The 26976-nt window shown below is 27.4% G+C and overlaps 2 protein-coding genes across 4 annotated transcripts; one reads left to right on the top strand and one right to left on the bottom strand.

Moving 5' to 3' along the window:
• Window positions 1-2206: 2206 nt before the first annotated feature.
• Window positions 2207-22689, bottom strand: LOC112685026 (inhibitor of growth protein 3-like). Its single transcript, XM_025556780.1, has 6 exons — window positions 22553-22689; window positions 22303-22374; window positions 17324-17452; window positions 13896-14030; window positions 13751-13828; window positions 2207-2784 (listed from the first exon to the last, which is right to left on the bottom strand). The coding sequence occupies exons 1-6, from the start codon at window positions 22578-22580 to the stop codon at window positions 2720-2722; spliced, it is 507 nt and encodes a 168-aa protein (XP_025412565.1). The 5' UTR covers window positions 22581-22689; the 3' UTR covers window positions 2207-2719.
• A 135-nt stretch (window positions 22690-22824) lies between these two features.
• Window positions 22825-26218, top strand: LOC112685027 (dynein heavy chain 8, axonemal-like). Of its 3 annotated transcripts, none has more exons than XM_025556781.1 (3): window positions 22825-23139; window positions 25348-25639; window positions 25835-26218. In XM_025556781.1, the coding sequence occupies exons 2-3, from the start codon at window positions 25350-25352 to the stop codon at window positions 25977-25979; spliced, it is 435 nt and encodes a 144-aa protein (XP_025412566.1). In that variant the 5' UTR covers window positions 22825-23139; window positions 25348-25349; the 3' UTR covers window positions 25980-26218. The 3 variants fall into 3 exon arrangements, with proteins under 3 accessions (XP_025412566.1, XP_025412568.1, XP_025412567.1); XM_025556783.1 differs by having other exon boundaries at window positions 25359-25639; XM_025556782.1 differs by lacking the exon at window positions 22825-23139 and having other exon boundaries at window positions 25220-25639.
• The last annotated feature ends 758 nt before the right edge of the window (window positions 26219-26976 follow it).

A 26976-nucleotide genomic window follows, 5' to 3' on the forward strand; every position in this document is an offset into this window, starting at 1 on the left:
ATATCTTGCTCAATCTTGATGGAATTTTTAGAATCCCCTGATAGCTATTTTAATACCTTACTTATTTTATTACCGAAGCGCTTTAAAGTTAAGTTTCCACGTTTGAATTTTCGACAAAAACGTTTTATCCACTCGAGAAAAAAAGCATGGGATGCCGACCAATCTTACTAATTCATGTTATTGGAATAATGTTATAAACTAAAAATACATTTAGTAAATAACATTGCATTGTCAAATTGATTAAAGTATAATTTTTTTTTACATAACCTAGGATCATGGTCAACTGTGTTATAAAAGCGATTCTGAGCATGGCTTGAATCAACAAAACAAATTATTTTTTTCATTATTAATTATTTTAACGTTATTCAAGTTTTGTGTTCACCATTATTGGGAATTAAAACATTATTTAAGATTTAAGTTCAACGTAATTAGAAATTTAAACGTTCGTTTCGTAACAAAATGTTACCCTTTATTTTTTGTATTCCATTTAAATTATTATTGAATTTCATTGTTTAGAGTTAATGGCATCGAAAAAATATTAAAATAATCGGGCAAGCATTCCAAAGTAGACAATACTATCCATCACGAACCCAAAAAAATTTTTTTTTACAAATTAATGGGGGCTCTGCCCCCTATACCTCCTTTAATATTCCTCTATTTACAATAACACACATTTTTTTTATATTTATTTATGAATTATTTAATTATATTATAAAAATGAATGATAGAATTTCACAAATTATGATTAGTATTAATTATAATATAATAAAATAGATAACTTATAAATTCCACGGAAGCAGTGCGAAAGCAGTTCTTCCCGTGGCGTCTTCAATTCAAAAAGGAAAAAATAAGAACTTATAAATCAACTTTAACTTTTAAATAAATACTCTTATTTATTTTAATGGGGGTTCGATAAATTGTGTCCCATAAATAAAATGTAAATATACAGCTAGGTGAATTGCGGCCCAGGTATCTAATCGTTCTAAGCAATAAAACAGCATTAAAATAGATTCAACACATTCATTCTTATCGAAATAACTTATCGGAGTATCCAAGTATTAAATAATTATTTGCGACGTCTTGTTTGTGCGAGTACCGAGTGAAAGACCCGCAAAGCATTGGCAAAACATTGAAGCACACGGGATATTTTTAGATATTTACTTATTTTTCTTTTTTTAATTTTATCTTATATAAGAGATAAACAAAACTTGGACGGATTCCATGTGTGGTACCAGAACTCGGTTTCGTTGAAGAGTGTTCGTCTTTTGAATAAAATATTACAAAAATGAGACAGAAAAGTAATAAAAATGATGGGCTACGACCGGGTTTATCTTAACAAATTATGATTATTAATAATAATGGTAATTTATGTGGTGATATGGTGTCCGAATTGCAGTTGTCTATCGACGCTGGGAAATCACATCCGCGGAGTGCACACTAAAATTTTACACACTGAGATTATTAATATTGCTAAAAAGATCGAACAGATAATGTAAACGTCACAAAGTGATTAATTAATAGATTATATGATCAAGAAGTGTGACATAATTTCTATGCATTTTGTTTATTAATTTAACATAAAAATTGATGAATCGTACCATATGTGGGTTAATTTTGTATTAAAATTCTTCTTGTTAAAATTTATGTTTAAAATGGAATTCTTTATTAGCGAAAAAAATTAAAAAAATAGTGATTATTGATGGTTTTAAGTTTCGATTCCAAGAGCTTCTAAAAAATGATACACAACGTTGATGTTGTTATTTAAAATCGTAAATTTTAATATAATAGAAGAATCTAAAGAATATAATCACCCAAAACCAGAACAAAAATTATTAAATCGACAAAAAATTAGTAAAACTCTTAAAAGATAAACTATTAATGATATTTTGTTAAAACCGTCTATACTTTTACATGTAGAATTAAAAATAATTAAGTAGAAACAATAACTACTAGCGATATGGTATTAATTAAATCAAGTGTTCGTCCAAAACTACCAAATAGCATTTTCGAACTGCACGATTTTGTGTGTATATATGAAATAAAAAATAATAAACAAGATAATTTTTTTATTAGTGAATGACAAAGCTAATGACATAGTTGGATTTTCAACGATATCAAATTTAGAGGTATTTTGCAAAGTACAAAGTATTTATATTGACAGTAAATTTAAATCATGTCAAAAATCATCGTGGAGGTATTAACAAGAAAAAAAAACTAAATAATAATAGTCAAACATCAAAAATCACGACGGCACAATATACTACAGTATAATGGTACAAAAAGAAGGATATATAATAAAATCAAAGACGCCACACGTTACAAGGTGCAACTATAATACCTCAGACGGCTGGGTGTTTGATTGGTTGCGCCCACGCGACTGCCCTTAGGCACGTGCGACGAACACTAGAAACGGTGGTTGACTTTTTCGACAGCAAAATGTAAGTTGCTCGCGAATAAAGCCAGCAATCTTCGTGTACAGCAGACTGATACTGGTTCTCAGCATTTGAATGTCGACTACAAGGAGTACGCAATGTGGTCGCATAGCAAAAACCACATTGAAAGTTGCAGGTGTACTGTCAAACATTTCGGCGACGTAGTAGCTTTTCCGGTCCGACCATATTCATAAAGGTGGTGAGGCCGTAGAAGTTTCTTGAAAGATTGATATATTTACGCTACTGGTCGGACCGGTCGTCGTAAGACAAATTTATCGCTTGAGGAATTAGTAAGACGTTTGCGCGAACAACCAGATTCGATACGTCAAAATCGTTTTGTTTAAATTTTTACCTGTTTAAAATATATAATACACTATTACAATTTTAATATAAAATAATATATATTATACTAGTATATTTTTTTTTACATAAGTGATTAACAAATAATTGAGTAATTATAATATATATAATAAAAATTATATTTAATACTTTTTTTTTATAATAATAAAATTACAATAATGTTTTTTATCAAAAATATAATTGTTTACCTCCAAAACATTTAATTGAATAGATTCACAATTTTCCATACACAATAGTTTATCCTTTTTTATACTAGTAAATGCCTCTAAATACTCAATATGTGGTATATATTCAATATTTCTCTTTAAACATGCAAGGTCTTCATAAATTGCAAACAATTAATCTATCATAAATGAATTTAAAGAATTTATATAGGAATTTAATTTCCTTTTTTAACACATCAAAATTGAACGTAGAAAATAAAAATTATAATTAAATATGTACTAATTGTATCTATTTGTAGGCAACAATGATTTAAAATAATTAATTATGAATTCAATAAAAGCAGTATAATACTGTCGTATACATCGATTGAAACAAAGGCATAGACGTACACACAAAAAATAAAATAAAAGTAAGAAAAACTAAGAAAAACGCTGGCTCACTACCATGACCGTATTACACGGTCACCATAAGATTCCACTTTATTACACATTTCTCTTCTTTTATATCATCAAACTTAACTTAAGAAAATTATTACATACTAATTTACATTTGTTTAATTTTCGCGATATTGTTTTTATGTTATTTTTTTTATATTAACTCTGTTCTAGTAATTATTATACCTCTCGGTTTGTATAATAATGATGAACTAATATTTCTTCTAAAAGCATATACAGCATTTTGAGGTGTCTAGTTTAATAATTGTAATTTGTTATAACTATTTCATTATTATTTCATCTACTACATTATTTTATATATATATATTAGGGTAGTCTAATACATTTTTTTTTTTGAAAACTTAATCTTCTACACTTGATAATTGTTCTAAATAGTTTCAAAATTAGCTCACAAGAAAAAAATAATTTTTTTTTTTTTTGAATCATTCCAAGTCAGTTGAATAATTTAAATAATTTAATTATTAGTAAAATATTGAATAAATGGTTCATGTATAAAATCTTTTTTCTTTTATTATACTAGGCTCGCTGAATCCTGCACCATGGAACGCGCTTTTACAATTAAATTAACATGATATAATAAGATAAAATATAAAAAAAAGGAATTTGCATTGGCTATTAACAGTAATTGCCTAAAAGGCTCATTTTTAATATAATTATTCAAACGAATAAGAACAAATAAACCATGAATGGAAATTTTGTGACAAGGAGGGACCTTGAAGTTCAGTATTGATAATTAAATGATTCGATATGACGAAACAGTAATCCTTTTAAACAATGTATACAAACCATACCCCTGTGTTAACATAATAAAACAAGATCTAATCTCGTAGCAAAGGAGAAGAGTTATGAGGAGGATGTTCAATGTCTCATAAGAAACTAATAGATCTCCAAATAACCATATCATATTCGTATAGGTAGGACTAAAGTTTATAGTTTAAAACAATCAAGAAATGAAGAAGTGTTCAATGCAATTTTAAAAGACTGTGAACATTTATTACCTGAAACCGAAACTGAATCTCCAAAACGCAAGAGAAAGACTACGATAAAATTGAATGAATATATTTTAAGTGAATCATCTGGTACTTATACAAATTATGTCAACGACGATATTAATATTTCATTATTATCTACATTTTATGAAGTTATTGATATAATTATATCTGAGATGGAAACTCGCTTTGAAAAAAATGATGAACTTATTAAAGCTGTTTCTAACATATACGAATTGAATTACGATGATTTTAAAATATTTAATGATCTTAAAATTAATATTCCTTCAAAAGAAGAAATAATTTGTGTGAAAAATTATTTAAAAGAAAATAATATATCTAATAAAAACATCTTATTAGAGCTTTATCAACAACGTAAAGCATTTAAAGCTACATATGAAATGATAGCAGCAGTTGAAGTATTTGGATGTAGCTCGGCAGTTTGTGAATCGACATTTTCCTGCTTAAACAGAGTTGACGATCCTCAAAGGCAATCAATGTCACATAACCGGCTTTCCAACTTAACTTTATTGGCGTTTGAGTCCAAACGGACAGAAAACTTAAACATGGACCTATTATTAACGAACTTCAACAAGCAGAAGAATAGAAAATTGAAGCTGTATTAATTAATATTAAAATGTTCAAAATTTAACCCTGTAACATCAGTGAATATGATGAATATTATAATTATCTATGTAAACTTTAATATAAACTCTAATATAAGTTTTATTTTTATTATTTAGTATTATTCGTTTTGTAACTTTAAAACAAAATATGTTTCATTGTTAATTTATTTTGTAATTCATTGTGTTAATTTAATTAGATGTCAATGTAAATAAATTAAAAATTGCATTAATATTTAATACATTTATATATAATGCCCCCCCAAAAATTTGCTTTGCCCCTCCTGAAAATTTGGTCTGGCTACGGGCCTGGACTAAACTAAAAAATAGTAGTTTAAATGGCAAATCTAAATTAAAATCCCTAGCAAGTCTACTGATAAATTCATTTATATTAAGATAATTTTCAATTAATTATTTAATATATAGTAGAAGCCACTTATTGAGAATAAGGATAATTGATAAAATAGCGTTATTGTAACAAAATGTCTAGAAACGGATCGGCCCTTACAAACATGTATATTAAAAACCCCAAAACCACTCAACAGATCAACCTTGTGTTTCGTATCGAAGTATAAGAACCAACTGAAAGATATTTGAAGTATCAGTGGTTTCATCAAACAATTATGGAAATAAATTCTGACTGTTGAAATTCATTTACTATTATATTTTGACATACTGATAAAATAGAATCCATCAAATCATTTTGAATTGTTTTAAAAGTTCCTCTAAAAATGTAGATTTTTCTTAATAATCACGCAAACTAGAGTCTAAATTAGTACAAAGGTATAGAATTTCATGAAAAACGCCCTGACTTTTTGAAGATATTTTTTCATCACGACCTAATAGTGGTAATTCGTGTTTACCACAAAATTAAAGACAATTTAGAATTTTATCTAGAACATAGTGATTTTTTGTCTACTAATTCGTTATGGCGTTGGATACTTATTTTACAACCAATATCAATTTGATGTCTTATATCGACTTTGCCTAACAAATTCAAGTTTGTCGCATTGTGAATTTGTTTGAATGAATTTTTATGTTTAACAATTTTTGCATTTAGATGTTGCAAATCAGTGACTCCTATTTTAGTCTAAGCTGTTTCACCACCAAAAAGTAAACAAGAAAAAACAAAAAAAAGCTTGTTTTATTTCACATCCACATAACCATTCATTTTTGATATATAATGCTGGATTAAAATTCTAAAAATATTCAATTTTTCCTTTTTTATATTTGGTCTTTAAATCTTTTAACTATGGTAAAGGTCTGCCAACATTTTTCAAGGTTAATTTTTTTTCGAATGATAGTGAAGAAAATTTAATATTTATTAAATTATGAACAGAATTCGACATATTTAACTATTTAAAATTAAAAACAATATATTTTATACATTATATGACAACAATATACGTCTTACTAGTCGCAGGTAGCAGTAGAAAATATAAATTAAAGTAATAATCGCGATAAATAATTGGCAACGCTGTTAATTACTAATAAATTATTAATGATATAGAATTAATATTTTACTATATGGACGACGCTGCCGGTCGTCCAAACCCAAATATAAGATCGCAGCTTAAACGTACCCGTACGCACACGATTCAGCACCTCGCTTTTGCATACGTATTCAGAATATTGCTCGGACGACGCTGCCGGTCGTCCAAACACTGCTCGTGTGTATGTGTGATTAATGTTCGCACACGACTAATGTATTATAATTTAAATATGTTACCATTTAAATTTGTTTTTTAAAAATGTAGAATTAATAATATACAAGTACAATTCATTTTCTTCATTAAATTAATTTTACTAAGGGGTGCGATCGTCCCATCGTCCAAACCACGAGCCGCCACTGGACACCTCCGTATTGTATAAGCTTACATCTTTTTTTGTTTAACATTCAACTCTTGTATTTCATACCACTTTCATCTTGTTATTTTCATTTTTTTTTTATTCTACGAATAAATACTGTAAGATCGATTCTCCAAGTATAATTTGTGTTTACTTATTCGTTCGCCACTGTGTCTGGTTCAGCACACTGACGATTATTATTATTATATATATTTTTATTTTATTGTGCGTCGTGCCGTGTCATCCTGGTCCACGACAATTTCAAGCATAAATTAGTGAAACACATATACTTATGTTAACATTAGGTTAATTTTATGATAAATATTGATTAATAATAATAATTGTATTTATTATTAAAAATGTTATGGTTTAAACTAACAATAAGCATAGGCGTAACTAGGGGGGACTTAGGGGACTAAGCTATGAATTTTAGTTCCCCCTGTCATAATTCTTAGTTTTGCTAACGGTAGCTACATTTTTAATTTTAATTTAAAATATCATTTTATTTTTTTTATTGATATCTTGGAAAAATATTTATTTTTTTTTTGTTATACGTATCATTGTAATACAATGATTGTATGTAAGGTTTTACTACATAAATATTACTTAGAAATTATTAATAAATTAAACATGAAAATAATCGTAAAAGACGTATTATTATTAATAACTTGTGATAACGATTAACGAAATATTAATGAAACGGACTTAAAATCAGAAATTTTGGTAGCAAAAATTGTTATGACAATCAATACCGCTATCGCGATGCAAATTAATTCGGTATTATTAAGATACATTTTTAAAACAATGATAATTTATAATTTGTAGCAGGTGGTAAATGCTAATAAATTGATACGCATTAACACTGCGTAAACTTAACAACACCTTTATGACCTGGCCAACGAATATTTCTCGACTGAATATTGAGCAATAATATTGAGAGTTTTGGGTGAAATGAATATTGAACAAAATATTGATATCATTTTATTGACTCAATACATTGATCGTGTAAGGGCCGCTTAAAGCAAAAATATATTATATGTTCTTGTGAATTGTACATTTGCCATTTTTCACACATTGTTTTTACTCGTGTTAAAAAATTTAAAAAAATCACGAAATCTGCCTATTTTTGGTAGTTAAAAGTGAATAAACATTACAATATGTATACTTATGTAATATTTAAAAAGTTAATATAGTGAAGTAGCTCTTTCTAGCGAACTAAAAAAGTTTACCGGAGCAGCGCTTGTTATAACGTTATAAGCGTTAGAAAATTATATTTTGATTATTATTATATTTTGAAATCAAGTGTTTCCGCGATAAAATCCAAAATCGTTAAAAATGTACTCCACCTCTAAAGAAAATTCATATAAATATTTAGTGAACATTTCAAGTTCCTTACGATTATTATTTTTTGAATTGTATACATTTAAAAAGAAAAATCGTCGAAGTCGGCAGTTAATAAATATTACCGTTTTATTTTTTATTTATTTTTTTTTTTAAATTTTTCATTACTTTTCCGCAATTATTGGAAAAACTGTTAAGAAATTCAAAAAATGACTTCTCTAATCTCCAATGAACCAACTAGACAACATTTTCTATCGAAAACCAACCCTAAAGTTGTTGATGGAATAATTTTTACTTGGATATTTGACATACACAAAACAAATCATGCTAAAATTAATACATTTCTCGTTTCAATCGGAATTTAAAATTATTTTACGAAGTAAAAAATTCGTTTAGTCTTCAAACTCAAATGTCAAACTATCAATTCGTGTCTCGTAAAAAAAAAAAAAAACAATATATATAGCAGTATATCGTGATAATTTATAATAATAATTTAGAAACGATAAAAAAATACCTTAATACACATACATATATAAATACACAATAAAAGGGGGATACCGGCCAAAGTAAAAAAATAATAAATAATAATAATAATACAAACCAAAAATTCATATCATCCTACGCCCGTGTCTTGAGACGTGGTCCCGGAGACACATTGGAAAAATCTTTTCAGCCGCCTATGTTGTTGTTTCAAAGAAAAAAAGAAGACAGACCCGTAGACACAGTCGTGGTGTCTCTCGCCTCGACCACTCTATTTTTGTTTGCATAAACCGGTACCCACGTACAGTGGACATAATTATAATAATAGCGTGCAATTTCGGTCAATTACGCAAAAACGGGTATGGAGATGGCAAAACAACGAGTCAACCGGAATACATCATAATACGTTCGGAGGTGTCTTGATAAAAACTTTTGTGGCTAACTGATTTCTCACCTTACAACGTATTTTAAATTTTTACGGAACGTTTTAAAACTAATTATGTCTTTCTGCATAGACAATCTGCGTAGTCTTTTATACTCACCTTTGACAGTCTATACAAAAGGATAACAAGAACGCATCTCCCTAACTAAAAGAAACTATACTCCTTATATATGATTTTGTGTGTGTTTGTGTGTGCGCGTGTATGTGTGTACGTGTGTATGTAATGTCTTATCTTAAATACTTACGACTTATTATTATATTTAATGGCTATCGAATATTATAATTATTTAATTGTACCTACATTCAATTTTATAAAAATATATGAATGCTTAGGCGCATACAGGTATCATTACACTTATTATGAGACTATTGTCTCATACTCAGTACTCACCAGTCAGAGTAAAAATAATATTTAATATTTATTAATAATATTTATCACAAATTATAATGTTGTAAGTATTATATAGGTAGTATATATTCTAAATAATTTATAATAAAATAATCAAATAATAATAATAATATTAATAGTATAATACTAAAGTCTAAATTAGTATTACCAAGTGCCAACCATATACATATTAACCCATATTTATTAACCTACAAACTACTTTTTTTAGTGAATTATCTGTAACATGTATCTAGGAAAAGAATAAAAAATATAAAAGAACAAATATTTAATTTAAGTATTTAATTATAAAATATAAAATAAATACCATAACATAAAATATTTCAAACTGATACAATATTAATAACTAAATAATAATAATATATAAAATAAATATATTAATAATAATTTGGAAACTGCATCTTGCGTTGAGAAAAAAAAATGTCAGTTAAAACTGTTAATTTATAAATTTAAATTTACATTACTATTTAAAAATACAATATAATCTAAATTTTTGGGGTAAAGTCTATTCCGACGGTCGTTCGTTATTTATCCCGTTTTTGAAAACACGCGTTCTGACGGAACAGAAGTCGCGGGAACACATACATATTTTAATTGGAGCGAATAAAGTTCAGGAAATGTATTTTTGTGTTGTTTCCAAAAGTCTAAAGGGTTTTTTGTTCGATTTAAATAGGGCATTTCTAAATATTGCCGTATTAAGAGAGAAGCCGAGATTCCAGTTGATAAGGTTGTTCTAATTTGGGAAACTTTACTATCAAAGTGTTCCCATAATAAATTAGGTTCTCCGTTGATAGGCATATTAGATGTTTCGTTCTCTTGAGTATTTTTCATTATAGAATTGATTTCATCTGTTATCCATTTCTCCGTATTATTTGCATTATCCACTAACCCAAATCCTGTCTTTTTAAATCTTGGATCTAAAAATGTAGCTTTTGCTACTATTTTATTGCATTCTAATATCCCTAAACGCCTAGCTAAAACTTTGATTGCTGTTTTTTTAAATAAAGTACCTGCTGCTGTTGTAGTCGTTTTGTTTCTCAATGTATATTGAAGTCCTCGTATCAAAGGAATAACTATGGATAGTGTTGGATAATTTTCTCCAGATAACTCAACTGTCATTATTTCAAAAGGTTTTAATAACAGAAGACAGTCAGATATTAATTCCCATTCTAATGCGGTTAAGAAATTTGGAGCATGAGGAAGAAATGTTATTGCGACAGATAACGGTACTTTAATTTGAATTAGTCTTTCTAACATTATCAAACTAGAATTCCATCTAGTACTAACGTCTTGCTTGACTTTTAATTCGAGAACATTCATTTGGTTTTGTATTTCTTTTAATTTTGTAGACGCGGAAACACTATGTTTAAAATGGCCAATCAACGCTCGGCATTATTTTAGCACGTTAAGTAACTCTTCATTTGAATTAATTGCATCATTAACAATTAAATTTAATGTATGCGCAACACATGGATGATGATATTTATGAAGGTGTTCATTTATCGCATTTTTTATATTCGGCCAGTTATCTGAAACTATTGTTACTATTTTGTCTAAAATACCCCACTCAATTAAAATAGCTGAAATTGAAGTAGCAATGTTTGCACTAGTATGTATTTTAATAATTTCTCTTGTTGCTAAAACAGGCGAATATAAACGATCATTAAATACAAAGTGAACCGTAACTGTTAAATAAGCCCTATTGCTATCCGATGTCCACATATCAGTCGTAATTGAAACATTGTTGACACTTCTTAACATAGATTTAAGAATGGTAGCTATCTTATTATATTCATCGGGTAATAATTTCATAGTTAACGTTTTCCTACTATGCGGCTTATACAAAGGCTGTAATTTTTTTGAATACTCCAAAAAACCAATATTATCAACTAATGAAAGTGGTTGATAATTAACAGAAATCATTTTGATTAGACTTTTGTCTATCGAACTTTTTTCTACTTCGGATAATTCATTACCTCTAATCGAACCAAAGAATTTTAATTGGCGAGAACGTTTAGGTATAGGTGAAGTACAGGGGTGCTGTGAACTCGTATTAGAACCTGAATGTTCTGATTGTAAATTAGAACTAATAGAAGGACCGACCGATAATACATCTGAATCTAATTGTTCTTCAGTTTCTATAATAGGGTTAAGGTGTGCAAGATGTTTTTCTTCAAATATTCTTTAGATAAAACAAAAATAAATGCAAGCAAAATAAATAAATTGGAATCAATTAAACGTAATAAAGTAAAAGTGAGAAAAGAAAAGCATTCAATTATTTTTACCATAACATGATTTTTACTACTAATTTTATCATTCGAATGTTTTATTCGATTATTTTATTATTCGAACGATTTTTAAAATAATCGAATTGATTCGATTATTTCATTCGATTATTCCCATCACTAAAATCATTGGTAATACCTACTTATCGTAAAACAAAAAAACAAAAAAATGGAATGTTAATGATCGGTGGATACTGTGGTATAATTAGAATTCCTACTTAAAATTATTCTCCGAATGCAAGACCTGCAACGTTTCATCAATTTATTCTTTATATCATTTATTGATGATTACTTCCAGTATTTAATTTATGTAACCAGGCATACTTAAATAAATATCCATACTAAGTAGTAAGTATGTGGTGTTATGGGCTGGTTCGTTTGAATTCGGTGTTGCTCGTACTTTTTTGATTGTGTCTCAGATTGTGTGTGTTAGCTGAATATGTGCCGATCTCGTTTTTGTTCGAACTTTAAAGGTGCGCCCAAACTTGTTCGTGATACCCACGCGCTGCCGGTGAACGTTCAACCACTGCGCTACGTTTCCGTCCCCATCGATAGTTAGTGTGAACCAATAGCCATTCTATAATTAAAGTATGCCTGATAGTAATCGTTTTGTTTTTCCCTTATGTCACTCCGCGGTAAATCTCAGAGACAGAAACAAAGAGTCGACGGTGTCTTTGAAAACAAAGCCATCAGAACAAGACGACGATGGAACATGATGAGTCACATATTGGATTATTAAAACAACACTATTTGAAACAATAAGGTACTAAGTCATCGAAAAATTCTGGTTATTTGACGATAACCAATGTGTTGTATGTAATTACAATATACTTTATCTTCTGTTGTTACAATCGAAACCAGTCTAACTGTCGGAAGTGTACGAAAATTGAATCAATGTAGACTCACTCACACCTTGATGTTACAGAGATTCCAACAGAAGAAATCTGTAATATGGTTATGAATTCTCAAACAATTTTACACATGCTGTCACTGACGATGAAGAAGAAAAAAGTGAGGTATCCTCATGAAGTAAAGAAATTGTAGAAGCTCTAAGTGTTCTCAGTAGAACAGCCTTGCATCGTGCGGAGGAAAAAGGCTATGGGCAATATTATTCTTACGAAACCATGATCATAAAGTTACTCGACGCAAAACAACAGATAACGATAAATCCATATTTTACTTAGCATTTACATTTTTTTTATAATAAATAAAACGCTTATTAGAAACATACAGTTATATGACATATTTCACCTTGATCCAAAAATGTTCCTAATAAGTGGCTTCTACTTTAATATATATGTATGTGTCCTATCTAGTTAATTTGATTATCATTATTTTGAAAAATACGAAATTATATTAGTCAATACGTGAGCACGGTCTTTGTTAGGTCAATTCAATCAGTACGGCGTAGTTCGGTAATTTTTTTTTCTGCTTTTTGAATTTTTCTTTTTTTGTTTATTACTGTCCAATGACATAAAAATTAATATAGAAAAACAAATTATGTAGGGATAACTTACATATAAATAATAAAGATAAATCTTTAATATATTCTATAAAAAATTTTTTTTTTTATAAATATTTCAATATAAGATTTGTTTTGATGTTTTAGGTATAACAATGATTATTTAATAATAAAAGAAAAAAAATATTTTTGGAAAATGCATATAAAGTTACATTGATGACAATAAATATAAATCTAACTTAGGTTAAAAAATCCAGAAGTATTTATAATTAATAAAGCAAAAATAAAATAAACATAATTGTATTTATCTTAAATAAAACATTGTCAATAAGTATGTTATTGTTAAATATCAATATAAACTACACGATAATTAAGTAAATATAAATAAATATTATGTCACTAAAATCAGGAACTAGAGAAACATGCATGAAGCTTTTCTAGGCAAATGCAATAATTACCTACCTTCAAAAATATATCGTTTAGGCTGATACTTATTTTTTTTTTCATTGGTATAGTTGCCTTCTTCTGAATCCAAAACTCCTATAATTAAAATAATATTACGAAAATAATTAAAAATAAAAATAGATAAGTATGTAGTCAATTTTACTTTTTTCAATAAGTTCAGTGATGCCACTATTATTAGTGTCTAATTCCTTTTTAAATGATTGTAGTTCGTGATCTAATCGATTTAAATATTTTGTCATAAGTTTTTGCATTTGGTTAGCTGCTTGAATTTTATTTTCTAAAAAATAACAAAATTAAAATATAGTATTAACTCTTCATCAGAGTTAAAGTGTTATTAAAACCCAAGTGATACATTTTTTCTGATACTATTAATAATAATTACACTAGGTCAATTTTTTTTTTTAATCTTCAATATAATACACTATTTATAATTTAAAATAGTTTTGGTTGATAATTAACCCTACATTTTACTGTTATTGTGTTATGAATGATTTTAATAAATGGGTATTTCAAATCCTAACACATACCTACATGTATGTTTTTAAATTATTCTATTATTTTTAGTATGTAAAATTACATAATGTAAATTATTTAATATAGATATTGATACACTAGATTAATCAATGATTGCAGAAACGTCAGGAGTCACATATTTTATGAAATTGAGATATTAGTAAAATATGTGACTTGTGGCGTTTCTGCAATCATCAATTCAAATGTTTATTTGCGAACATTTTTGTGATTTCAAATTAAATTACTGATAACGAGTTATTGGAAATCACAATACAAACAATGATATTGATTTTTTAGTAAAATGTTTCCAACTCTGACTAAGAAATGATTTTCAGTTCAGATACTCAATTCGTTATTGCTGATAACGGTACAGACATTGTTGAGCTTTTCTTTAGATTTCTTCATAATTTATTATTAAGCCTTATTGTTTGTCTAGATTTGTTATCATTGATTAATTTAAAAATAAATAACTTTAATATCAGAATTCTGAAACCATTTTACCCTGTATTTTCTAATATAAATTATAATTTAAATTCCCCGGAAAACCTCTTGAAGGTAGCTGGTGACATGTATTCCTTTGATTTTATATAACCTGTCTTTTATCTTTATTATATACATACAACTAAAGATGTTAAAATACGGTATTTTATTTATTTTTTGTATAATACCATATTATACCATATAGAACTTTGCACTACCTTAAGTTATAAGGAATTTGACAAAGGTTATAATCCCATTGTTAATTATGAAACATAAATTATTTTAAAATAGAATAAATGAAAAAAATGGATAAAAAAATAGAAAAAATTAATAAAACACATAATACAAAAATTATTCACCAAATTAATATTTAGTCATGGTATCGATTTGCAATTATGATATAGATAACATACGTATGTATGTTATACATAGAAATACATCTTTTTTAAATAGAAATAAAAATAAATCTATACTTAAAACTTCTATAGTTATATACTATCTCATTGTACCTATATATTTAAAATATTTGAATATTATAATAGTAGGTACAATAAATTGATTTTAGTAATTTTTAACACCTGAATTCTAAATTAACACAATTACAATAATATTGCATATTTTTAATTTTTTTAATAATAGTGTACTTTATTGGAGATCCATTCTATAAGTATAACTAAAAAATTAATAGTTGAGTTACTAAAATAACGGTTTTTTTTTTTTATACTGTTTGTATAAAATAATTTTATACCATATGTATAATACAGTTCTATACCACTGTATAATACAAACCCACATCACTACATACAACATACTTAAAGATTTTTCTTATTATATTAGTTTAAACAGTAATAGGTTATATCATAATTAAAGACCGGATATAATTGCATTAAAAATTTATCAATATTGCAATATAAATATGTTGAAATTGCAATGAAAAATACATTAAAATCATATAGTAAAATCATATCAAATATATTCATTAATTACTTGCTTAAATAATATTATGGGCATTAATATAAAATTTACAAAATATATCATTTTTTTTAATTAAAATTAATAATTATATACATCTCTAAATCATGTTCTTGAAAATTGTATCGTCTGTTACTTAAAATATGTTTATATAATGAAAAAGTATGTTCAACATCTAGACTTGTTATCGATGCATATTTAAAATAATTTAAAAAAGTTGGTGTTATATCTAAATTAACACTTTGATTTCTTGTTATAACCTTAGGGTAAGTTTTAATTGTTTTATATCCTTCATTTTTTTCTAAGGCATATTTTAATTTATCTTTAACTATTTTCCTATTGGGACTAGGAATATTTATCAAAATATTTTCAATTTCACTAAATATGTTTACAATATTAAGTAATTGATTATTTGATTCTTCTAAATTTGTGAATTTTGTGGATAACCCGGATAAATATAATTTTAAAAATGCTAAAATACATTTAAATACATTTAAAAATGTAAGTCATAGTTTTAGTTTTATTTTAAAATTATTTTAGAAATAATAATTTGTATATTTTATCAAAAGAAGTATACAAAATTGCAATAATTGCAAAAATTGTAAAATTGTTGAAATTTACAAAAATTGCATTAATAAATTAAATAGAAAGACTATAATTAATCCGATTCGTATACATATTTGATCAAATTTAATTTACTTGGTATCAATAAAAAGTTGCAATTTCAATTAAATCCGGTCTTAGTCATAATTCTGTATTTTGTTCTTTCTAACTAAATGTTTGTACACATTTTTAACTGTAATAAGACTCTTGTCCATATATTGAATAAATAAATAATTATTTTAAAACAATGTATCATTGATAACGATTAACAGTGGTTATTTTGTATGATTTTTGCTCCTCTTGTATGATTATTATCAATTAAATAATTAAACAAACTTTTATCAATTATTGATCAACTGACGTTTAGTTAACTGTTACATAATATGTTAAATAATAAAAATACAATTTTAAATTAAAAAAAAACGCGAGAATTCAAGTATAATAGGTTTATTTTAAATCACTATTATTTCTTGTGGCAAACGTCCTTTTAACATTTTCCATATGAATATTTTTTTTTCTCTTAGGGCTTTTAGGTTTCTTATAACTGATATACAGTGAATAATCCTCAATATTTTTAATCACCATTTTTAAAGATTATGCGCCTATTTTTTCTGAAATTGTTGATACCAAAAACTCATTTTTTGATTTTTTTGTGGTATACGCCCTTTTAATAAAACACCATCGACATGGTAAAATAAATAATGTGACAAATAGTGCTAAATGATGTCTGAATGCTTGGATTTATTTTTTCACCTAAATATTATTAGTGATATTATGTGTTAGATGTACAAATTTAAAGAATTAACTAAAGAGTTAATTTATTAACAAAAAATGGGTTGAAAAATATTCTTGATAAATTTGGTGTACACAAAAAGTTGATTTTTTTTTTTTTGTTACCTTTTCTTATGCAAACAAGTGAATACTTCATTTTAATAAAAAATTATGTAGTATATAAAGATCTATAAAGGCCAAATACACAAACTTAAAACAAGTTTTGCTTACCAGATTTTTTAATAGCATTTTCACCTTCTTTCATTATAGCTTGAAACTCAGATTTTAATACTCTTGAATTCAGTTGATCTGCATTTGAAAACAATGTTTCTACATCACATTTTACATGGTTCATAGTATCTGAAAATAAGCTTGAATTATAATGAGCATTTCCCGAGTATCTTAAATTTAATTGAGTTTATAATATAATTGAAGGTAAAATGGTTAAAATTAGTCAATACCAATTTACTATTATTTAGCATTTTCTAACTTTTGTAGACTATAACAGCAAGAAACAGTTTAACAAATTAAAATTAAAAGTATAATACTTTTTAAATACAGAAAACTAATTAGTAAAAATAAAAAGTACTGAAATACAGTTATAATTTTACATTATCAATTATCTTTTAAAATTAATAATATAATATTTATTTGGTATATAAATATATGCATAGGCGTAACGTGGAAATGTATTAGGGGGGGGGGGCAAAAATATAATTTCATATCTAATGAAAAGGGTGTCCGAGGCTAAACGCCAGGGTCAGAACCTTTGTGGAGCAGTCAAATCAACAAAAAGAAAATATCGGGAACATCCAACGCCGCTTTAGTGTAGGCATTAATTAAAATTGTATTTAGTTAATATAAGAATGACTTTTAACTGAGATAATAATAAGAATATATGTGAGAAATTGTGAAAAATTGAAATAAATGAAATAAAGAGAATAAAAATATATAATAAATATAAAAATAATAATATAATTTTTTTTAATTTATTAATAAAGTATATGTTAATACAGTAGGACTTGACATAAATAAAACCATCTCCCTTGGAAGTAGCTAATCTATTGTAATTTTAAGTGAAGAGTGCATAGTTGAGTTATTGAGAATTATTGAATTTAAAATGTTATTGAGAATATATAAGATTAATAGAGATTTATAAAAATAAGGAGGTTTATAGTTTAAAAGTACTATTGAAAATATTGGAACGTCACACGCCGCCTTGTGTATAAAAGAAATAAATAATATTTGAATTGAATGAGTATAAAAGAATAAATAATTAAAAGAGAATTATAATTGAAAATTAAAAGAGTATCTCCCTCGTAGTATTGAATTAAAGAAAATAATAAATGAAAATAAAATATTGAGTTATAAAGAGAATAATAATAAATGGGAATAAAATATTGAGAATATTATATGAGAAAATATATGGGAATAATTGAAATAAAAGATTTATATGAATAGAGATAGTGATAGGGAAACACCGTCTCCTTCGGAAGTAGCTACTCCATCGAAAGAAAAATTAAAAGAGAATAAAAAATTGTTAGATAAAGCATTGAAAAATATAGATAAAGAAATAAACTCAAAAGAAAGAATAGGAACTAGAAGTCAATTAGATATTGAACATAAAAAATTAACTTTTGAAAGAAAACCTAGAGAAATAATGACAGACTCAAAGGAAATAATTAATAAAACAAATTCCTCGCTAGAAGCAGCAATAAAAATGTACCAAAATGTAAAACAGAGGAGTATATTTATAATTTTATAAATGCATGTGATTTAGCGGTAAGCGCGGTAGAGGAAAAACATGTATCATTTTTAATAAAATATATTATCACTAGAATAAAAGGGAAAGTATCGCAATTAATAAAATATAGAGATGTAAGCAAGTGGACATACGTAAAAAAATATTTAACAGATTCCTTCAAAGCTCAACACACAGCATCATCGCTGCAAGTAGAGTTAAATTCGGTTAAACAAAAATATAATGAAAGCATTAGTGACTATAATAAAAGAGTAGAAAACTTATATTTTAAATTATGCAATGCAAGTAAAATAGGGAAACAAAAATCAGATATACAACCAATTTGTGATACTTTTAGAGATTTAACTTTAACAGCGTATATTACCGGATTAATTAAATCAATAAAATTAATAGTTAAAGCTAGAAATCCAGACACACTTGAATTAGCAAAACAAATCGCCAAAAATGAAGAGTTAGAATATAAAACAGAAAAAGAAACATATGAAAGATTAAATAAAAATAAAAATAATAATAATTACAAACGTTACAATAAACAAAATTCATATCAAAATAATAATAATAGCATGGTAGGAATAAATAATAATAAAAATATTAAACGTTGTTTTTATGCAATCGGGCAAATCATTTAGCAAGTGAATGTCGAGTTAAATCAAATAACAGCTATAATAATAGACCGCCAAATAGAAATAATTTCACGCGACCGGTTACTAATCATAATTCTAGAATAAAAACTTGTAATTTCTGTAAGAAAAGCGGGCATATCGAAAGTGAATGTTTCACAAAACAAAATAGAAACAAACGTAATAATGAAAGTAATCAAAATAATTCGGGAAACGGATCGGGATCGAATGTAGTTCGCGGAACTCATTCGATAAACCAGATAATAGCCGCGGAACCACCTATCAACATTGCTTCCACATCATCTCAGATATAAAAAATAAACACATAGAATGTTATTCCACTGCTAGTAAAACTAATACTTTAAAATTATTAGTAGATACTGGGAGTGAAATAAGTTTAATAAAAATAAATTGTTTAAAAGGGGAATTAATAGTAGATCAAACTCAAACATTAATATTAAAAGGCATAAATGATCAATTAGTTGAAACCGTAGGAAAAATAACAATTTCAGTCCAAATAGGTAATAAAATTTATCAAGTGGATTTTGATGTAGTATATCCAAATTTTCCTGCATTACAGGACGGTATTTTAGGTAATAAATTTTTAAAGAAAAATAGTGGAACAGTTAACGTATACAATGATACATTAGTGTTAGGAAATAAAATTACGAATGATGAAACAAATAAAATAAATGAAATATTATTAAAACCGAGATCAGAAACAGTAATAGAGATACCGATAGCTGACCAAAGTGTAGAAAAAAAAATGTGTATTTTATTATTAAAAAGGAATGGGTAGTACTTAAGAATACTAAGTATTCAATAAAACAAATTTTGTAAACTTAACATAAGAAATTGAAATTAACATATTATAAATGTATAATTAACAAATATATTATATTCATAATAAGAATGTAAACTATTTTATAGTATATTATTTAATATTATATTCAAATAACTAGTAAGGTTAACTTCATATTGTACTCAATTATCATATAAAAAAAATATATTTATATTGTCAATCATATTATATAAAATGTTTTATAGAAATTATAAGAAAACTAATAATTATGTAAAAATTTCAAATGTTATATTTCAAATGTTATGTGAAATTTAAAAAAAAAACTGTATTAATCTTAAAATAATGTAAACTATATAATATCATGTAAAATGAAAATTAGGGCAGATTGTAAAAGATTTTTATCTGAGGACAGAAATCTTGCTTTTTGCGCGGAGGTGTTACGGACATACATACGTGGTATGTATACGACTCTTACAGATATATATAATGTAGGTTATTGTATGAGAGCATTATATAATACAGCATGTAATATAATATATATGTCCTTGTGAATATTCAGATTTACAGAGAAGACACATAAAACTAAGTGGTTGTTGCAAAAAGCCGAGACAACATAAACAACATGCTATGTAAGGTATTATAAAATTAGATAGTTGAAACTGTTCGAAGGGGATCTAGAATATTAACTATATCCGGGTCAATTATTCCATAAGAACGGGGTATATAAGGTAGTCCGAACAGACCACTCTTTAGATGTGTTTTATACTTGTTTTAGCGAGCACCTCCACGCCAGACCATTTGTTGAATTAATTAATTGTACTTAGAGAAATTTTAATAAAACAGTCTAACTTAATTTGAGCATTTTTATTTGGAACATTCCTAAATCAACACCACCTTTACGGTTGAGCTGACGGCACGCAACAATATAATAAATATATACAAAAAAAGTTTTCTTTTTATTCATCATATATAAAAAAAATAAACAATGATTTTCAATTTAATAATCTCTTCTAACTTTAATTTTCTATTTAATTGGTTGACTATTTGGTATTATATGTTGCTATTATTATATAACATTCAAAGATACAGGGACAAAGAAATATTAGGAATATAACAAACATGCAAAACCAATTATAAATTTCAAAATTATAAACAAGACATTGAAATTACTAACAAAAAAAAACTATTAACTTTAAAAATTAATAAATTATGTCATGAAATCATTTAACCATCAAACAATAATTTTTCATACCTCTAGTAAATTAAAAAAAAAAAACAATGAAAAATTTCTTTTTCTGATATTTAATTTATTTGTAATAAATATGTGTATGAAGAACATTAATTAATTTTAAATAAGGATCATTTATATAAATTGTGAAATTGTTGAATTACATAGTAGTAATATTATCAGAGAGGCCAATAAGGTATATTATTGATATACATTATATATATATTATATGCAGTGCTTGATTATGGAAATTTTCCGCCCTGGGATATTAAAAATGCAGCACCCTTACAAAATTGAAGGTACAGGATGTGTACAAGACTTTTTTTATTTTTCATAAACTTAAGAGCGCCTGGGGAGAGCATACTCACTTGCCCCCATTCTAGATCTAGTACTGACTGAAGGTAGTAAATTCAGAAATAAAGTTGAATAATAAACAAAAATAGTAATAATAATGTACATCATAATAATAATAATAATGTAAGAGTAAAGGTAAACAACATTTCATAGCCTTGAATCCATTAAATGTGTGAGACGCAATGGTGAAAGGGTGGTAAAAAAAAAAAAGACTTAATCGAGAAAATAATTATGTTCGTCGATCAGTGGCGATGTACAAAGCAATTAACGTAACTTTGAAAATCGAAATTAAATAATGAGAAATTCGGGAAACGCAAATGTATTTTGGGTTCGGAGTGCTGAACGTGAAGAACGTCCAATCGTGATCCGTTTGTCGGGGATCACAATGACAGTTCTTGCCGTTCGCGTCACACGTGTCGACTGCGGTCGCGCGCGTAGACTCACCTTCGACTTGCGCGTCCAGGTCCCGTATTTCCTTCAAGCGGTTTTGCATCTCGCGTGGCATCAGTTCGAGCTCTGGCAACGGGCGGAAAAAGCGATAATGGAAAAAGAAAATCAGAAGAAAAAAAAAAAATTGAAAAAAAAAATACTATCAAACACGTCCGCGAGCGGGCTCCACCACCGCCCGCCGTTGCCGATCCCGGGGCGACGACGAGCGAACGCGACCCCCGCCCGGCGGGAGGGAACCACTCACTTTCCATGAAGTCCTCCAGGTAAAACATGGCGACCGTGTACGGGCGCGGCGACGGACGAGACGATCAGCGATCGACGGGAAGTGCTGACTGCGAAAACCGTATGAAACTGCACCCGCGCGGCAGTGCGGTCGAGAACGGAAAACGTGCGGTTTTCCTTATCAGCACCGCCGACGCGACGTCGGCGTACGATCACGTACGCGCGGAAAACCCATTTCCGTAACGACAGCGACTCACTGGCGATGACGTAATTTCGTCCGTAATCCTCCCCGATCATAGATACCGTCGGCTAATAACGCAATGTTGGCGATATTTTTAACATCATTGTCACATGCGATTTCCCTAACGCGGACGCGTACGACTCGTAATTCTAAGTTGTTCATTTTTTCTTTTTTTTTCTATCGATGTGAAACCGTTAAGTGATATTGCGCTCGGTGCGTGTACTCTATTTGTAGCAAAGTTTTTCGATTTAATTGGATGCTTCGTGCGATTAAATGGAACATTTAGTGCAATTGCGTGCAATCGGGGCTCATGATTTGTGTTGGACAAAACGTTGACTGCGATCAAATCGGTTGCTGTATATAATATAGTAAGTGTTAACCGTACGAATTTCTGTTCCCGTCAATGTAATGTTTTACAATGTAGGTACCTAATCCGTTTTATTACCACTGTGTAAACGAGACATAAAGTATACAAAATTGTTATCTTGAACTTATTTTATTTAAAGAATAATATTTATTAGTTTCTGATTTTCGATTGCACCTGTATATATGTGCGGAACTGCTTATAATGTTTTCTACTTGGCAACAACACACAGAGTAATTTTAAATTTTGGAAAATTTCAAGTACGAACCTAAAATAACTATTTCGAAACCATTAAATGTTTAATTAAATTATTACAATCGTTTGATGGAAATTCGTTGAAATATCCAGGGCCGTATCGTAATACGTCCTATACAGTGACAAACCAGGGCCGATTTTGGGGTTTTAACTTCCTCCAATAAAATAAAATTATATTAGTTTTAAATAAAATATTAGAAATTCACACATATTATTTAAACTGCGCATTTAGAATAGGTACACATAATCAAAGTTCAGAGATTCTACGTAATTTGTTGGAAAAACTCATGACTTCAATTATAAATGTATAATTTTATATCGTTTTTTTCATTGAAAAACTGTTGTCTCTAAAATTTTTTAAAAAGGTACAACCACAGAATGTACAACTGTACTAGTACTTTAGGTAAGAATAGTGTTTAGTATAAATTATTATTTATTAGTTATGAACCATATGGTTATTTTTGCTTAGTCTTCAGCCGAAAAGTGAAATATCAACAACAGTTAATATTCAAAATTAATATTTTATATTGTTATGGAAGAAAGCCATGATTTATTTTATTGTTTAAATCTGTGATTATCGCGGCTGGTTCACGACGATGCCGTGCCGCACTATCGCACTAATAATCAACAATAATTGTTAAATATCTATTTTAGTCATTGCACGCCGCATTTCTTCAATAATTTTTATTTCATTCGATAAGTGACCCCACATTGGACACTAGGGACGGGAAAAATTGTTTGAACATCAATATTCGATGAATCTATACATCGATTTTTAAAATATCGATGTGTTCGTTGTATTGATGAAAAACGGTCGATGTTTAAGAACATCGAGGTTTAAAAACATCGAAAAAAATTTTCTTCTCTCTAGAGCTACCATCTGTTGCACACCTTATTATCTGTACAGTGTACTATTTTCTTGATTAAATAATAAATTTAAGAGTTAAAATACTATTGTTTAACTTATATTTTTAATAACATATTAAATACTTATAATCAGGTCACGTAAGTTCATGCATTTGCATGTTTTCTTTGCTACATCGGAAAATATGCTAATCCGTTTCATAACAATGATAATAAAATCTGAAGTTTAATATAGCATGTATTTGTATGTTTTGTGTATATTGGCATATTTGGAATATAGTTGATTTTTTTTGAGTTATTAGTCTTAATTAAGTCTAAATTAATTTAGTTTTTAACTATAATTTTTAATGCTTTTAATGCATTTTTTTATTTTTTAAGACATTTTTTGATCTATTTCTGGAATTACGACTAAAAAAATTGACTTCATTGAAACATAAACATAGTATTAACATTAATTCATTAATTAGCATTAACAGAGTCTATATATTTTATAGATACGTTATGTCAAATTAAAATTTTTACAATTTTTTTTATATATTTATATATATATTTATATATTATATATAATTTTATATACATTTTTATAATTTCACATGTTAATCAAACATTTTTTTTCTGAATTTTTAAAATAATTAATACAAAAATAAAATATTTTAATGTAAATTAATGTTTAAATTAATCTTTTGAATAGGCATTTTTCTAATATTATTAGGATATTTTTTAGACTTTTTAGGTCATAAATGTATTTTTTGATACAGCATTTATTTATCTTTTTAGAGCATTTAAATCCGAGCCCTAATTATAAAATAAATAACCCGAGTGGGTGGTTAACCCCCCCCCAAAAAAAAAAAAAAAACGGGGAAATGTATATTAAAAATCAATAATTTTATGAATTAAGAAAAAAAAAAAAATTTAAATTATGCGGGAAAGTATATAATTTATAATTTTTTTCGTACAAGAAATTTGTAGTTGGTAACATCGTTGGTGACATTAACTCGAATTGTGTGGCAGAAGACCAAACAAAAATTATTACCAACTCCAGCTAATTTCCATTACGTTTTCAACTTAAAAGATTTATTACGAATTTGGGAAGGAATGTTACAGATATGTACAGAAGAGTGTTCAAATAATGCTACCTTATTAAAATTGTGGTGTCATGAAATACAGCGGGTGATATTCGATAAACTCGCGAGTACTATGGACAAAAATTGGTTCACGGAAACTGTCAAAACCAGCTCAGGAGATTTTCTGATACCAGAAATATTTCAATTATTCTCAGATGATATGAGTGCAAATTTGTTTGTGCGTGACGTAGCCGAAGAAACCGGTGATGAGCCTGATGATTATGTATCTGAAAATCCTAAAATATATGAACATATTGACAAGTAAGAATTCAATATTAACAAAATTATTTTAAAATACATTTATTGTATCAACATTTCTGTAAATATAGAAATCTCGAATTAGATAAGTAATAGTTTAAATAGGGATTAGTTGATAAAAAGTGATTGATAAACATTAAATTATACTACACTGTTAAACTATGTAATATTTACATTTTTGAATACTTAAATTTTTAGTTTCGAAGTATTAGAAGCTAGAATGTTAATGTACATGAATCATATGAACGAGGTACTACAAGGATCTTCAATGGATTTAGTATTTTTCAAAGATTGTTTACTCCATCTTGTTATTATATCCATATACTATGAATACCCCGTGTAAACAGTTTACTTGTGGGTGTTGGTGGTTCTGGACGTTAATTTGATTTTTGAAATTCCAAAGTGAAGATGCCAAGGAAATGGAGCTAAATAATTGTGAACCCCGTTTTAATAGCGTCTATAATACGTGGATTATTCTCCCCGGCCCCCTCCGTCCAACAAGCCAAACCATTATATGTTACTGTAACTTACATGTTACTACTATTCATTGAAACGGCGACCGTCGTTGAAATTACTAAAATAGTGTTTCCATTGAAATAACTTTTTATAGGTTTTATATTTTGTGGTCTTAAATTTGTAATAATAAATATAGAAAACGCTATAACATATGTATTTTCAATAAAAATAAAATTATTTCTTTACATTTTTAAATTATTATTATTTATAAGTAGCTGTTTTTTGTTTAAGGAGAGACGCAATATCAAAGTTTCTCCTGACGAGCCGCTCCTGACATCACAAAATTCTATACTTAAACTTTCCAAAAACCGAAATAGAATTCGTAGTTACTGAGAAAATCGTGAACTCGATCAAAGATTTCCTTTTATATTATATATTGAAGAAGAATATGAATATACTTGCATTATAAGCAACACCTTCAATGGTTTAAATTAGGTTTACCACTAATTTATAATTTTGGATATGACCTGTCTTTACACAAGACATTATTGAAATAAACCGTAGGTTATATAATATATGTTATATTTTTTCAGAATTACTAAACGCTATAATATAATATGAAATATTTTATTTTAAATTAGTTGGAATATTATACAGTAAAAGATAAAAAAACAATAAAAGAATACTAAAGGTGGAAAAGATTTTTTTTATTTGTTAGAATCGAATTATTATGTACCGGTTTTTTTTTTTTTTTTTTAAGTGACTCGGTTAGACTAGGGTGCATATTATACCCATGTGACCATTTATCATTGTATGCATTTGGGCATATTTGTCCGTACAAATGGTTGCTGGTAACCTGTATGGATTCACATTTCATTACTAAG

Source organism: Sipha flava, unplaced genomic scaffold (genome assembly GCF_003268045.1).
Source record: "Sipha flava isolate LNK unplaced genomic scaffold, YSA_version1 262_pilon_pilon, whole genome shotgun sequence".
Taxonomy (NCBI): domain Eukaryota; kingdom Metazoa; phylum Arthropoda; class Insecta; order Hemiptera; family Aphididae; genus Sipha; species Sipha flava.